At 42.9% G+C, this 15,978-nt stretch overlaps 1 protein-coding gene across 2 annotated transcripts in view; it reads right to left on the bottom strand.

The window, feature by feature from the left end:
- EGFLAM (EGF like, fibronectin type III and laminin G domains) overlaps positions 1–15,978 on the bottom strand; it is a 176,836-nt gene that overhangs the window by 100,927 nt on the left and 59,931 nt on the right. The window contains exons 2-6 of one of the 2 annotated variants that reach the window (XM_079144452.1): positions 15,403–15,512; positions 13,884–13,967; positions 11,002–11,028; positions 2,435–2,552; positions 1,274–1,409 (exon numbers count right to left, since the gene is read on the bottom strand). In XM_079144452.1, coding sequence (XP_079000578.1) covers positions 1,274–1,409; positions 2,435–2,552; positions 11,002–11,028; positions 13,884–13,967; positions 15,403–15,512 — 475 coding nt within the window. The remainder of the gene's footprint in view (positions 1–1,273; positions 1,410–2,434; positions 2,553–11,001; positions 11,029–13,883; positions 13,968–15,402; positions 15,513–15,978) is intronic. The other variant, XM_079144453.1, reaches the window with a different exon arrangement.

Raw genomic sequence — 15,978 nt, forward strand, 5'->3', positions numbered from 1 at the left:
GCATGGATAAATAGTCACTTTCTTTCCAGTAGAAAGTAAAGCTGGTCTTGGGTGTCTGGTGGCTCTCGTCACCCATTGGAAAGGCCTGCCTGAAAATGAATCAATAAAGCAGAGAAATGGACATAGATCGGTGAGGTGACACAGCTATAGTGTCCCTTGATTTTATGTTTGCCACTGTACTTTACAGTCAGTAGGAGCCAATACATCTTCTCTTTTTGAGCTTCTGCCACTTGAAATTAGTCAAGTCCTGCCTGAAACAAGCTCCATATTCAAGCATTCAAGAGGCTGGGTGCAGCACTTCTCTGAAAAAACAAGTCTGTTTCCCATTCCCAAGACCCGGCTAGGAGGTCAAGAAAAGGAAGCACAGCTTATCAGATCTTGGCAGGATCCTTCATCCCAGCTTCAGAGATCTCGCCTTAGGAATGAGGTGCTGTATCAGGCTCTTTATGAACCCACAAAGCAGCAGGCCTCACGTGAGCTCCGTCATCTTTAAACAGAGAATGCAAACTCCACACGCGTTGCTTTCAGACTCATCGATCAGCCACTGCTTCAGTTCAAAATCAAACGGCAGCCAGAGTTCAGAGGAAAGACCCAAGACTGCGAGTTCCTTTTGTTACCCTTCCCCACTCCTTCCTTCCTTCCTTCCTTCCTTCCTTCCTTCCTTCCTTCCTTCCTTCCTTCCTTCCTTCCTTCCTTCCTTCCTTCCTTCAATACATACTACACAGCAGCACTGAGAACGTTTCTACATCTAAAGAACTTTGAATTTTATAAAGAACTTTTAATCACTCATCTACCCTCTAACAAGCTGAATAAAAGCACTCCAGAAGTAGACAATAGGGGGGAAAAAAAGGCTGAAATCAAACCAAGAAACTTGCCCCAAGGAAATATGGATGTGGAGGAAACACTGCATTGTATTTTTTTCTGAAGAGCTTCCCCCTCCCCCCGAGAAAAGTCATCATCAAGTATTTACTTCAAATACACGCTTCAAAGCCAGAAGGGCAGGTTTCAAGCTTGAAATGCAGGCAGGCTTGTTGGAAATGGTGTCCCGGGAGTTTCCAGAGCTCAGAACGGTGTCTGACTGAGGAAGGGGAATGGAGAAGAGGTAAATGAGTGGGGACCGGTTTCCCAGAGGACGGGCCACCAGAACCGTGTGGACATAGGTGCTGGCCTTCCAAGCCCGTGTGATCTTTCAGATGTACATGTGATGGAGACTTCAGAGAGCCTCACCTCACTCTCAACAGAGCGGAGATCGACAACCACGACACAAACTTACCTGATGAATTCCACGGAATAGTACTGGACAGGGGAGCTTCCTTCACTCTCTCCAGGTTTCCAAGATAGGGCCACCTCGGAATCAGAAACCACAAGGGCCCGTGGCTGCTGGGGTGCTGCTGGAGGGCGGCAGAAATCTAGGCAGGACAACAAACATGTGGCTGGTTGTGACAGCTGCTGGAGAGGTTGGATATATTACAAAAATATGCTTCCTGGGACCAAAACACCTCTGGTCACAATAGCCTCAAAACCCAAAACAAACTCACACCAGCAAATCAAATCATGTTCACTAAGGTCTGAGTCAGGACTGCTGGTCTTCCCCTCCCCTCCCAGCTCATCTGGGTGGGAAAGCGGCCCCCATTAGGTCCCAGCGACCCCTGGGAGGTACATGGTGTACTTTCACCTCCTAATTGGCCTCTTGTCTGTTTGCATGTTGGAATTGATATTTATGCACAGGAGAACTAAATGCTTACCATTATGGCATATTATTTTCCGATTCCTTCGTGTGTGTGTGTGTGTGTGTGTGTGTTTCCTCCACTGATAAGAAGATGCAAAGCAATGGAAGGACATTTCCCACATGTGCAAAGGCGATGCTGTCATCCTGGTAATGGTTGTTGCTATCTTCATGTCCAGATTCCATACCTCTCGTGTGTTGCTTGGGCCCAGAAGTAAACACTTGTGTAACTCAGGCTGGGGATGCACTAGTGCCACTTGCTTACCATTTCCTTCTCCCTACAAAGAGCACCTTGTGAGCAGTGACTAAAATCAACCTGATTTTATCCCAGTGTCCACCTTAGTGCCACCTGAGTGGCCATTTTTGGGATTCTCTTTGCCTATACATGAACCTCACTCCTCTTCCTCGCCTCCTTATTTCCTACCAACCCACCAGTTCTCCACTAAGCCATCGTTGTCTCCTCAGGGAGCCCTCCCCTATCCCTGGGTTGTTCTTCTTTGTCTGTGAGGACACACTAATTAGATAGTGTCTTGATTCACCCTGCTAAGTACTAAGAGGCCTGGGCTTGTGTTGGGCATTGCTGAATTCCCAGAGCCTAGCACAGTGCCTGGTAAGAGGTTCCCTATTGGTATTCGTTGCATGAAGGCACAAATGACTGACTAGCAGACCACCACTTTCCTGTTACAAATGGGTTTGAACCTGTTTTACCTTGGGACAAAGTGGTAACATGCTGAGGAGAGCTGAGCCGCCCTTTGCCAGTCTGGCTGTAAGCTGCTATGCTCACTCGATATTCAGTGTCTGGTTTCAAATCTCCGATCACTTCTTCCTGTCAATAACCAAGCAAGAAAGGTGCCAAAGATCAGAATCCCTCTTGGGCAAATCCTATAGTTTCCATAAAGTTTACATCTTGAGGTTCCTATGAAATTGCTTGGAACACAGATAGTTTGCTTTGTCTAGAATTGGCCTAGTTTTAAAATTTGCTAAGAGGAAAGCACCATGACATTCCCAAGCTAGAGGGTTACCCTTATTGGAATTTATACACTGCACTACTGCCAGTGCTTACGGACACCATCAAATGTTGCCGTCAATATTCCAAGTTCTCTGATCAGAGTATGAGGGTCCTGGAATGATCTTTCCCAGGGCTGGATTCCCCCAGTTCTTTCTTTTCATTTGCAGATTGCAGATGCTTAGGGATCAGTCTCACAGCAGGTGATGCTGCTGCTATGTGTCCAGGGACCCTCCATTGAGAACCATTAGGATTAAGGATTAAGGATGAATGTGTGACTTAACCTGCACAAACAGACCCATGTCCCCAAGCCTATAGTGCTAAAGAGTAGGTGGGCCTCATCAGTGAGAAGCAGCAGCACAGTCCAGTGGAAAAGGAGCCAGCTTGGAGTCAACCAACCTGCCCTTGAATCCTGATCTGCTACTTATTACTAGCTGTGGCCTTGATAGCAAATCCCATGAGCCTCAGCTTTTTCTTCAGTAAAATGGATATGACATATAACTATCTTATATAACATACATCATGAGACAATGTATGTCCAGGAGCTGGTATGGAGGATGTACTCAAGAAACAGCTGGTGATGACTACTGTCTTAGGTGTGTGGGGACCAGTCTCCTCTCTGCTCACCTGAGTTGCCCATCTCCTCTGAGATCCAAGCCTTCCCCTTGATGTCTTCCCTTACCACCCAGACCTGGAGGTCCCGCCCTATTAGAGGCTGTGCCACTAATTTAGCATATGTGTGTGTGTGTGTGTGTGTGTGTGTGTGTGTATACACAGAGAGAAGGGGGGTGGTTCCTAACTCCCAATTCCAAAATCCATAAGTTTTTTAGCACTGACATGATACCATGAGTAGAAAAAAATCTACTCCTGACTTTAGGTGACAGGTCACGATCAAAACACAGATGCACTAAAAATATTGCATAAAATTACCTTCAAGCTATGTGCATAAGGTGCATTTGAAACATAAATGCATTTCATATTTAGACCTGGGTCCCATTCCCAAGATATCTCACTATGTATATGCAAACATTACAAAATAAAAAATAATAAAAAGAAAAGAAGGAAGGAAGGAAGAAAGGAAGGAAGAAAGGAAGGAAGGAAGGAAGGAAGGAAGGAAGGAAGGAAGGAAGGAAGGAAGGAAGGAAGGAAGGAAGGAAGGAAGGAAGAAAAAATGAAACCTGAAAGCCTGAACTACTTCTAGTCCCAAACACTTTAGATAAGGGACATTCAACCTGTACAACAGATTGTTACTGTTTCTCCTTTGAGATTGTAAGCCATTTGAGAACAGGCATAATATATTTCTTCAAAACATCTTCTGCAGGTAATTAAACATTCATTGTTGCTAAAGAAAGTTAAGGGGATTCAAAATAGTGTTTTGGAAGCATTAAATGAACAATTGTCAAAACTTAATACACTCACTATAATTAGAATCATTAAAAGATCTGAAAACATCCCAAAAAACCAAAGGCTGAATGTTTTCCCTGATAAATGGATGATGATACATAATGGTGGTGGCAGGGCTGGGGGGTGAGAGGAGAATGGAGGAACTTTGGATTACGTAGAGGGAAATGAGAGAGAGAAGGGGGCAGGGGTATGAAAAATGGTGGAATGACAGACATCATGATCCTATGTACATGTATGATTACACAAATGGTATGAATCTATATGGTGCACAACAATAGAAACGAAAAGTTGTACCCCATTTGTGTACAATGAATCAAAATGCTGTCTATAAAAATAAAAAAGAAAATAAAAAAAATTTCAAAAAGATCTGAAAACATAAATAAATAGATATTTAAAAACATAAATAAATACTGATGTCTGGGCTCCACTGCAGATGACTTACATAAAAATCTCTGGGGACAAGGTTCAGGTGTCTGCTTACAGCTCTCCAGGTGAGTCTAATGTGCATCCAGGTTTGTGAATCACTGGTCTAGCAGGTAGCTCACCTCTTGAGCTCCGAACCCATCTGCTTCCTCTCCTCTATGTGTCATTTATCTCCAACCTCTTCTGAATCTACCTGATTTTTCTGTATTTGCTCAAATCACTCCCATCTCAAAAGTAATCATTCCTACCTACCACACATGCTCCCCTAGCTTCTCCCCTCAGGACATCGTCCAAAAGATGCTTCCACTTCCTTACCTCCTGCTCACTCCTCCACTTACTCCCATCTGGCCCCTCTCCTCCACAAACCTATTGAGATATTTTTAACCAAAGTCCCCACAACTTTTTTTAGATTTAATAAATCTAAAGCAACAGCTCGTCTTTAGGACTCTCTATGCTTTCCATACTGTTGCCTGCTCTTGCTGCTGAAATCTCTGGTCTTCCTTGGAAACCATTGCTCTGCTCTTCCTTGGTCTCCTACTTCTCTTGTTCTGCTTTCCAATATCTTCTATCCTTCTTTCCCCTCTCTCCTCTGTCCTTTGGAGAACCGGTCTTTCCCAGGAGCTCATCCCTTACCATCATCTTTTCCCTTTTGTAGACTTGTGGGCAAACTCTTCTGCTACACCCTTAGTTTCTGGTACCACCTTGGTGGTGACACCTTCTACATTTGCACTTCCTGCTCTGGCCCGCCTCTTGACCTCCAGTAAAGCGTTTGTGATTGACGCTTGAATAACTCTAACAAGCAACTCCGGTTGAACACAACCAACACTCAACTGATCATTCCTCCCCCTACTAGCAAAAGTGACATAAAACATTGCTTCATCTATGGTATTCATCTCCCCTTACCCACACCAGAAATACCTGATACTGTCCTCTCTTTCTTCATCCATCCCTCTAACCACCTGTTATGGTTTGGATGTGAGGTGTCCCCCAAAAGCTCATGAGTAAGACAATGTAAAAAGGTTCAAAGAAGAAGTTATTGGGTTTTGAGAGTCTTAGCCTATTCAGTGAATTAATCTCTGATGGGATTAATTGACGTGATAGGATGTGACTGGAGGAGATTGGAATTGGGGGGTGGCTTTCAGGTATATATTTTGTATCTGGAGAATGGAGTCTCTCTCTCTGTGTTTCCTCATGATGCATGCTGCTTCTCTCTGCCAAGCTCTTCCGCCATGATGTTCTGCCTCACCTCAAGCCCAGAGAAATGGAACCGGCCTTCTATGGACTAAGACCTCTGAAACCTGAGTCCTCAAATAAGCCTTTCTTCCTCTATAATTGTGCTGGTCAGATCATTTAGTCACAGCAGCGAAAAAGTTGACTAAAACACTCACCATCCATCCAATCAGTTTCTGATTCAACTGCTGCCACCTTTTTTGGTATCACTTGAATCTGTTTCTGTCATTTCATTCTTATAGCCATTTAAGTCCACATCCCCATCATTAAGACAACAAGGGTCCTGTTGCTCCCTGCAACCATACTGCCTGCACCTCCAATGTAGAACCACCACTGTGCTAAAGTTATATCTATAAATCCCAAATCTGATCATAACACTTTCTACAATGAAACACCCTTAGAATGGTATATTTGTGTACCCCTGTTTATCCTTCTAACATCCTCCCATGCCCCTCCCTTCCTTGCATTCTACATTCCAGTCACACTTAAGTTCTTGGCAGGGCTCGAATTTATGCCATTCACTCGCTTGCCTCTGGGCCTTTGAACCTGCTGCTCCCTCTACATGAAGTGTCCTTCTGCCTACTCTTGCCTGGCTCACCCTGCTCATCCTTCATGACTCAGTTCAGCTGAGACATTACCTCATATCTCTAACCCCAGCCCCAGTCTGGTTAGGTGCCCCTCCTCTGTGCCTCCTGGGTGTCCTTGGTGGACTTCAATCTTCCAACCACTCACCTTATGTTGTAACTGTTAATTTGTCACCTTCTCCCCTCCCACTTGAGGGTAGGAAGCCAGTTCTTATTCCTCTGGCATCCCAAAGCTTAGCATAGTATTATCAGACACAAAGCAAATGCTCATGCAATGCTTTTTGATGAATGAATAAATGAACTGAAGTGAAATAAAAGAAAGAAAGCAAGAGCCCCAATGTCCCACATAAATAGATTACCTCATTCAGAAACCAGATTCAAGTACTGACCCATCATGTCAAGAGCATCAGTATCCACTGTGGCTTGAAGGTGACATATGCTGGAAGCTCAATCCCCTTGCAACAGTGTTGAAAGATGGGATTAATAGGAGGCGATTATGTCATGAGGACAGAGCCTTCACGAATGGATGGTCATGCAGAAGTGAGCTAGTTATGGAGGGACAGGATTAGCTATTGAGAGCTTGGGCTTGTTGTAAAGGTGAGTGTGTCCCTTTCTCTCAGGTTCTCTGTCCTTCCATCTGCCACTGTGTTGTGATGTAGCAGGAAGTCCTCACCAGATGCTGAGCAGGTGTCAACACCATGACCTTGGACTTCCCAGCCTTCACTTCCATGAACCAATAAGTTTCATTTCTTTATAAATCACCCAGTCTGTGATATTCTGTCATAGCAACTTAACGCAGATTAAGATAGCACCTTTGCCCCTGGCCCTGGAGTAACTAACTCCAAAGACAGGACCAGTTTCCTGTAGTCTACCTCAACCACACCTTTTAGACCTTTCCCTTCTTCCATCCCTACTTCAGTGCCATAGTAGATGCCCCTCCACTCCCTACTGAGCCATTTCCACAGCATCCTACAGGGCATTTGTCTCCAATCTGCCCCTCCCTCCCTCCCTCTCATCTTCTCTCTATGCTGCCTGTGGCTGCACAGTGTCTTTGCTGAACACAGAGCCTTGCTTATATGTGTACCAGTTCCGTGTATTGATTTAAAAACATGTTAACTGTCTATTTCACATGGAAGATCAGTGCTGCCCTTAATCAGGGGAGAGGTATAGGGTGACCCTCAGGAGCCAGCTGTGCCCAGCCTGTCTTTTCCTGTTTATATGCCAGCAAGTTGGCTTGAGGGTGGGATAGTGAAAAGTAGAGATGAGTTGGGTCCCAGTAATTTAACTTCCAGCTCTTTAAGATCTCTCCTCCTAAGGGGAGCCCCTGGTTATATTGTCACTTAAGATAACCTTAGGAATATTTGGACAAACACCACACAGTTCCACAAATCTTTATATTTCCGTCTTGAATGTCTTGCAACTACAACTTCAGCCTTGCATCGAACTGTAGATGTTGAATGTGCTCCTTTTTAAATAAAAAACAGTGTTTTGTTGCCTTGCAGAAGTTTGAGAACAACTCGAGATGTTTATTTCTCTTGCACTTTATTTCCACACAAGCTGGTAAGAAACAGAGTGAGAGAAATTGCCCTGGACCAGAGGCCAGATGAATTCAACCATCTTTCCTGAACACTCCCCTGCTATTTTTTATTTTGTTTTGCGTATGTTTTTGCATTTTTTTTTTTTTTTTTTGCTTAGCTACAAAATAACCCTGCTTTGTGTTTGTCTACCCATTTCTGAAATTCAAAACCAAACTTGCCTCTTTTTGTCTACCCAACACCCTTGTGGGGGCTGTTTAATCAGTGAATTTGCTCCTCAGGAAGAGACTCAAGGCAGTAATTTCACCAAGCCCAAGGAGGAGGCTCGAGCAACTTTGAAGAAAGTGAGCAGTTCCCCAGGATTCTTGCCTTTGTCACAGGTTGCCGTGACAATGAGCTTTCATCTCATGATTGCTATGATTGTAATAGCTTGCGTTTATGTAGCAGTTTGAAATTTATAAAATCTTGGCACAGCATTGCTTCTTCCAATCCTCACAATATCCCCTCCGAGGTCAGTCTTATTATCCCCAATTTACAGATGACAAAACCAGATCCCGAGAGTTTATAAAATGGTCTGTGGGGTAACAGTGAAGCTACTTTCCCTTATAAGATATACCACTTAATCTGTTTCCAGTTGCCTGACATCGGGATATGGTGTATGTAACTCTCAGGCTAGCCTGTTTTTCTAAAGTTCAAGTTCAACTGTCTTTTCCCTCCAGTCACAGTCTGACCTGTATGACTTGTCATCCTCTAGAATCCATTACTCCTGACTTAGAATTCCTATATTTTGGTTTGGACATGGCCACTTGAAGACTCCCTACCTTTCTTTCTTCCAGGTGTAGTCATGTGACTAGATTGTGTTTAATATTATGGAAGAGAAATTGCTGAGATCAATTTCTGAGTCATCCCTTAAAGGAAGGGGCAGGTGTTCCTTTTCCTCTTTTCCTCACCTATTGGCTAGAATGTAGCTGTGGAAGTGAGCCATTTGGGACCCTGCAGACAAGGGCACAAGTGGTTGGCACAACAATGGGATGGAAAGAGACTGAGCCTGACACCAGGGAGCCAGCAGAAGAGCCCTAAACTAATAATATACAAAGGATCCCATGAGGGAAGCACAAGGCACATCCTGTTAGAACTACTATTACTTTGAATTTGGGGATTGTGAGACTTGTATCCTAACTAATCACCACCCAATCTGAGTAGTCATGTAGGAGAAGTCCCCTAAAAGATGTGACTATTCCTTACCAAATACCTTTCACTGCATTGACAAAACCAGGATGAAAGGCCCTGAACTTGTCTCTGACCCTGATTTTGGAATTCAATGTTATGCACTTACATGCTACCATTTTCTCCTATTGCTGGAAATCTAGATCATTTGGCTTCAGAAATGAAGCAAAGTTCTCCTACCCACTAGTCCAATGAGCACAGCAGAGAGGAGTGAGAGAAACCATTTAGCTTCTCTGGGGAAATGGTTCAACATCGAAATTGTTCAGTTCTTAAATAACCTTCATTGATAAATGGTAAACATGGACTCAACTTCACAGTTACTCTACAAGTCAAGGTTGTCTTAGAGGCTGTTGAGAATACCTAGCATCATGTAATGGAAAACACCAGAGAAATAGAAAAGTGACATCTTCCTGGTGTCCCTTCTCCAGTGGCTCTGAGGAAGGCTATGTAGAGCAGAGTGCAGGGAGGAGTTGTAGGGATTTCAGTTCCCTCGCTGGCATAGGGAATCAGAGAACATTTTACAGTGCTTTGCTATAGGGAAAGCATTAGATTTAAGGGATGGAAGAAATCTCCCTCTGTCCTGAGAATTGCAGGAAAGTCAGTATCCCTGATGTTTGTCCACTAAAATATGCACAAATATTTTATAACACACCCCACACACATACACACACAGTTGCAAAGTATCTCCTTCAGTCAGGAACCACTGCTATTCCATCCTGCCATTTTACTGTCCCAAAGAGAGATTCAGAGGAGCTCAATGACCTTGGATAAGGTCACTCTTGCTCTGATGACAGAGCAGGGACTAGATGCAGGTCTTCTGATTCCTAGCTAATTTTTTTTCTCTCTAACCTTGGATAAGACCCAAACAGAATCACTGTTCTGGATCAACCAGACCAATAGGTAACAAAACAGAGCAATAGTGCCTCTTCCTTGAGTGAGCAAGATAATCTCACTGAGATGACAGGAGAAAAGAGAAGCACTTTCTATTTCTGTTCTATCTCTTCCTTTAAAATTCTGTGGGATTTTGAAATGTACATAATATATTAGTATAGTGGTATATGTATAATTTATAAATACATAAATATACATACATTGGTGCATGTTCAAATATTTTTTAACCAATGGTATGCATGATCAAAAAGTGTGGACCACCAGGCTCAATACCCTTTTTAATTTCTAACTCTAAAAACTTATGAAATCTCCCTGATTTGTTTTACTATTTTGTTTTCCAGGATGAGATCTACAGGCTGTTCTTCTAAGACAAAAGACACAGTGGGTGTGAAATACTAACCAAACTGGAAGCCTCTAGGAGGCAGATTATCCAAAAATGCATCAGAATTCCACATTACAAACCAGGTTATTTTGCTCAATTTGTTATTTTAATCAGATTAACCATTTGTCAATCCAATCTCCTGTTTGGCATTCAATCTGGAAAAATAAAATCAATCACTTTTAGATGCTGGATCCTGCCTTATGGAAAAGACACTCTAGAGTTGATGGAGTAAGGGAAAGAGAAGTTAAGGGAGGGGAGGGTGCCCCCAAGGTGCTGCTCCCTAGTTTAAACATTTTCTCTCTTTTTCAATCAGTTTCACCTAGTCTTGGAACAGAGTTTAAATTACTTCAACCTTTAAAGATGCTTCTCTTAACCTTACTCTGCCATGTGAGATGAAGCAGCACAAGTAAGGATAACAGCATCTCCTCTCTAAAAGATTAAAAATCTACCTAGTGCACTCAGAAGTTCCTGCTTACCTAGGAGGAGCACTCTCCACTGGGTCTTAATTAGTGTGCAAAAATCAATATTTTAATGAAAAGAAACCCCTCCCACCAAATCCTGCACTGGGGCAGGATTTCCTAAAACATACTTACAAAAATTGCCTGCTGATCAGGTTGTACCTGGATCAGGTTGTTGTTAGCAAACAAACAAACAAACAAACAAACAAGAAGAGATATTAGAGTAAGAAAAAACTTGTAGGACTTAAATCAACCCAGAGCACCTGCCCCTCCCTCTAGCTTTAGCCATGGGCAGCAAACACATACCACACTTAATCTGTGGTCTGGACCATGCATCTTTGCAATGTGAATTTCATCCAGCGCTTACCTAATTCTTATTCTATGCCAGGTACCATGCTGAGGGCTCCTCAACCATCACCTCATTTAATACACCATCTGTATGCTATTGGATGGTAGGATATAGTACAGAGGTTCCCAAACTTTCCATGTTCACAGCACACTTACTAACATTTCTGTAACATTGCTAGGACCAAAAGAAATGCCCCCTAACAATTCCATTTATTAAGTAGTTATATCCAAACAACTTGTTAGGAAGGTAGTTCACACAGATGTTGCTGTTTTCCTTGAAATTTTAAATTATTGCACAGTGCCCTTGTGTGCTTGCTACAGAGCCCTGGGGCACCCTGAAACACAGCTTGGGAACCACAGATCCACTACCTATGGCACAGATAGTGTTAGGATCCCTATTTTGTTGATGGGAAACAGGCCCAGAAAGGTTAGCCAGCTGGTTGGATGTAATGTGGGAATCTGAAAGCACACAGCTTGAACCCAGAGCCACTCTGTATCAGGCTGTCCCCTCTTTCTTCCTGACTTACTGCACTACGTCCAGTCACCTCCTTCTCTCTCCATTCTGTATACTTTGCAGCTCTGCCCTCACACCAAACACACATGCACACAGGAATGTGCACACACGGACAATTATTCCTGGGCTTCCAACCATTCCCTCCCAGTGGGATGCTCCACCCTCAAATCTGATTTTCTAGAAAGTTCCTTGTTTCTATTTCCAGCCCCAAGTTAAATCTGGATCACTTGTTCCTACACTCATCTTTCCTTCTTCAGACTCTGTTAACTACCGTGTTAATGAAGCTGATATTTCTTATGTTGTTCTCTAATTACATTATTGGTATGAATGTGGTTTTTCCAACAAGACTGAATGTTTGCCCCAAAATAGGGTTGGTGAATTATCTCATGCTGAACATATGGAAACCACTATGTATGCCAGTTTGTTGAAATCAGCAAGATGATCAAATGCTAGAATTTCACAACATATGCTAATGCCTGGATGTAAATAACAGAAAATATATTCAACATAAGTCATCAGGAATGATAACTAAATCTGTATGGCCTCTTCACACTTTCTGAAAGACTTTTCACATACATATTATTTGGTTCCTGCAGCAGTCTAATTATTATCTTCCTTCCTGGGAGAAAGTGGAGGCTTAGGCAGGTTAAGTGGCTTTAGCCGAACTTGCAACCCGCAAGTAGAAAAAGTAGATCTGGAAACCTAGTGTACTGGTCTCCCTCCTGGCCCTGTTTTCTCACTACCCTGCAGTGTCCTTCACAGAGATGCCAGTCTTCAGCCCAGGTCCCAGGTGATGGACAGGTTTTCAATTTCAGAAGCACTGCCCCAACTCCATGGCACCCGTAGCACTGTACCCTCACTACCTGCACTGACGTACTGGGACCCTGCAGGACACGAGGCTGGGCTGGCTATGGACACTGCCAGGGAAAATGCTGGCCCCTCATGGGGTCAATGTGCCTATGGAAAGTTCCAGAGCTGTGGAGAAGAGAGGGAACCTCAAATTTGTGATTTCCTAAACGAGGCCAACCCAATGTCCCCCATTATGGTAGTGTGGACCTCAGAAGCTGATGGCTTCTGAAGATAACGAGGACTGTTCATCAAAAGTCTAGTTCATGATTAAAAGCACACCATGAAAATACAAGCTGGAAGTATGCACCTATTCTTTTGGGGTCACTAGATAGAGCAGGAATTCAGAAGTAACAGCCTTGGGTTACAGTAGGTGCTATTTCTTACTGTTCTGACTTGGGGACATTGTTTCACCTCTCTGAGTCTCAGCATTCCTGTTAGTAAGATGAGATCATAGGATTGTCATGAAGATTAAATGGAAAAACAAATGTAAAGCATGAGGGGATAGAGCCTGGTGGGTGACAGACACTTGGTAAGTAATAGCTTCTTATCAAAGATGACAAATAGGTTTCAAACTGGGCTGCACATAGCAGGCACTTATTAATAGGACAGACAAGCCCTGCCTCTACTGCTACCACCACCATTAGGACAGTGTTATGGGCACTGGTGTAACTCCTTGTAGAGCCCCTGGAAGACTCCAGCTGGGAGATTATAGTAGCAAGAATCAAAAGGAAGAGAGTGAAAGAAAAGAACCAGAAGATGCCTAAGGCAAGAAGTTCAAGCAAAGAGACCTTGAAGGAAAACAGAAAAGAAACAGAGGAAGAGCTGACAATGGGTGCTGAGCTCCAAACAGGAAAATAAACAACTGGGACCATTTGAATATACATTTCAAATTACATCATTTTCTTCTGCACTGTGTCTCCAGGCAGTTGGGAAGATACAAACGTTTTGTACTTATTTCTAAAGCTTTATTGGAATTGCAACAAAATAAAAATCAGAATTGAACTTGGTGAAGAAAAGAAGGAAAAAAATAGCCATAAGTTGTTTGTTTCCTCTCATGACAAAATGGGGTTAAGTCGGCATGTACGGCCAGGACTCTTATCAGATGCCTGCCTTTCTGGAGAGATAGATGGCAGATCTCAGAGGCAAAGTACACAAAGACATTTGGAAATTCTAAAGGACTGTGCAGATATTTATTATTATTATTACGTGGATGTCGGCTCTCATACCAACTTAGAAATCTTTCTGAATCTCCTTGCAAAGACAAGGCACAGGTATTCTGAGGGACTGCCAGCTTGGACATACTCACAGCAACTGGGGTGTCCTGGCTGAGAGGCACACTGTGTGACCGCTCCTGCAGGGATTTATCTGCACCGACTTCAGAATAAAAGACCTTGAAAAGACACAGAGACCTGGTAAGAACAGAGCCAGTACTTCTCCAAGAGCAAAGGTTTGAATTGCTCACAAAGGCAGTAGGTTCTGAGGGGTATCAGGCCACCCCACTAGTTCCTAGTTCTGTGGGAAGGACATCAGACATACCTAGTGTGCTGCAAACTCAGAAGCCTACAGAGACCAGGAGGAAGACTACATATCAGTGAAGTAGTGTGGAGAGGGCTAGACCTAGCTCCTCTCATATTTCCCCAAACCATGACCCTTTCAGGTGATCTTGCATCTTCCCACATTTTATATGACAGGAGTCCAGAAGTATGTTTCTCTAAGAAGACCACAGGACAAGGGTCATGATCAATACTTGCTGTTGGTGAAATGGAGTCAGTAGGGAGTGGTTAGACTTGAGGACTTTCATTCCCATCTCAAATGGGTCCTTCATTTCCAGCGGGCTTGGTGTCCTATAGGAATGTAGGATCAGTGCAGCCAACTGTCTGGACATCTCAGATTTCAGAACTCCAAATACTTAACTGAAATACCCTGACTTCTAAAAGTTGGTTTATTTTCAAAAACTATTTTGTAAAAAAAAGCATTTTGGAGAACTGAAATCTGCCCAGTTTTCAGCCTCCAAATGGTAGGATGCATTCTCTGTTCCTTCCTCTACTTTGCCTGTCCACATCTTTAATTCAGCTGGCACATTAGCTTGTACTTGTTGATAACACTCTACAGTGACTCCCTCTGATCTCCCAGGTTTCTGCATTATTCTCCCAATTTGATTATAGGCAATTGAATAGCAGAATATCTGCTGCTTGCTTTATATTACTTGAATATCTTCTACTTGCTTTATATTTTTTCATCGCTGCACAAAGAACTAGGTAGATCCTGATTAATGCAGAGGTCATGTTCGGGGCTCTTAGAAATGCCTTTGAAACATTTCTTATAGTTTCACCAGAGGAGAATGAGGCGGTTATTAATATGGGAGAACTGATAATAAGGAGGCCATAGACAGGTTGTGCATCCTTAATCCACAAATCTGGAATCTGAAATGTTTCAAAATATTAAACTTTTTGTGCCTGATGTGATATCAAAAGTAAAAAAAAGAAAAGAAAAGAAAAGAAAAAAGTAGATAATTTTACATCTGACTTTGTGTGATGGATCACTGTCAAAACACAGGTTCACTAAAAATATTATGTGAAATTACCTTCAGACGATGTGCATAAGGTTTGTGAAACAAATGAATTTTGTATTCAGACTTGGGTCCCATCCCCAAGATATCTCATTATATGTATGCAAATATTCCAAAATCTGAAAAAATCCTAAATCCAAAACACTTCTGATCCCAAGAATGAATAAGGGATACTCAACCTGTAGAGGAAGTACAAGGATAGGAAGCATTACAGTCACCCCACATGCCCTCTGCAGAAATCCCCCCGTGTACTCACAGTGTATCCAACGACGGGGCTTCCAGGGTGCCGTGGCATTTTCCACTGGATGCTGAAGGCGGTACAGTTCAGGGCACCCAGCCTGATGTCAAGAGGAGGCCCCAGTTTGCCTGCCCCCAAACAAGGAGATTGTGTTAAAAGATCCATGCATCTTGCCATCAGTGTAGTTATCCAAGATTTTAGACTGTACTCACAAAAGGAGAGCATAAAGACGACTCCACAGACTAGAAATGCAGTCATCCCCCACCATCTCAGGTGACCACACCAGAACTCTGCTATCCCCTCCCAACCTGTCACTGGTAGAGAAATCAGCCCCCCTCTTGTCCTTGGTCCATTCTGTAACTTCTAATAGTAAACGACCAGAAAGCAAGATTTAGGGTGGTAAAGACCAAACATAAGTGACCTGACTCTAGGCATTTGGGATGAAATATGGTTAAGTATAACGTAAGATTTAAATTTTTCAAATGTTTTAATGTCCGTGTGTCTTAAGCCATTTAATGATTATAAATAATGTATTTCATAACTATAAAGCAGCATGTAAATTGTCACAATTTAGAAAATACAAAAAGATCATAT

Source organism: Sciurus vulgaris (genome assembly GCF_902686455.1).
Source record: "Sciurus vulgaris genome assembly, chromosome: 6".
Lineage (NCBI taxonomy): Eukaryota > Metazoa > Chordata > Mammalia > Rodentia > Sciuridae > Sciurus > Sciurus vulgaris.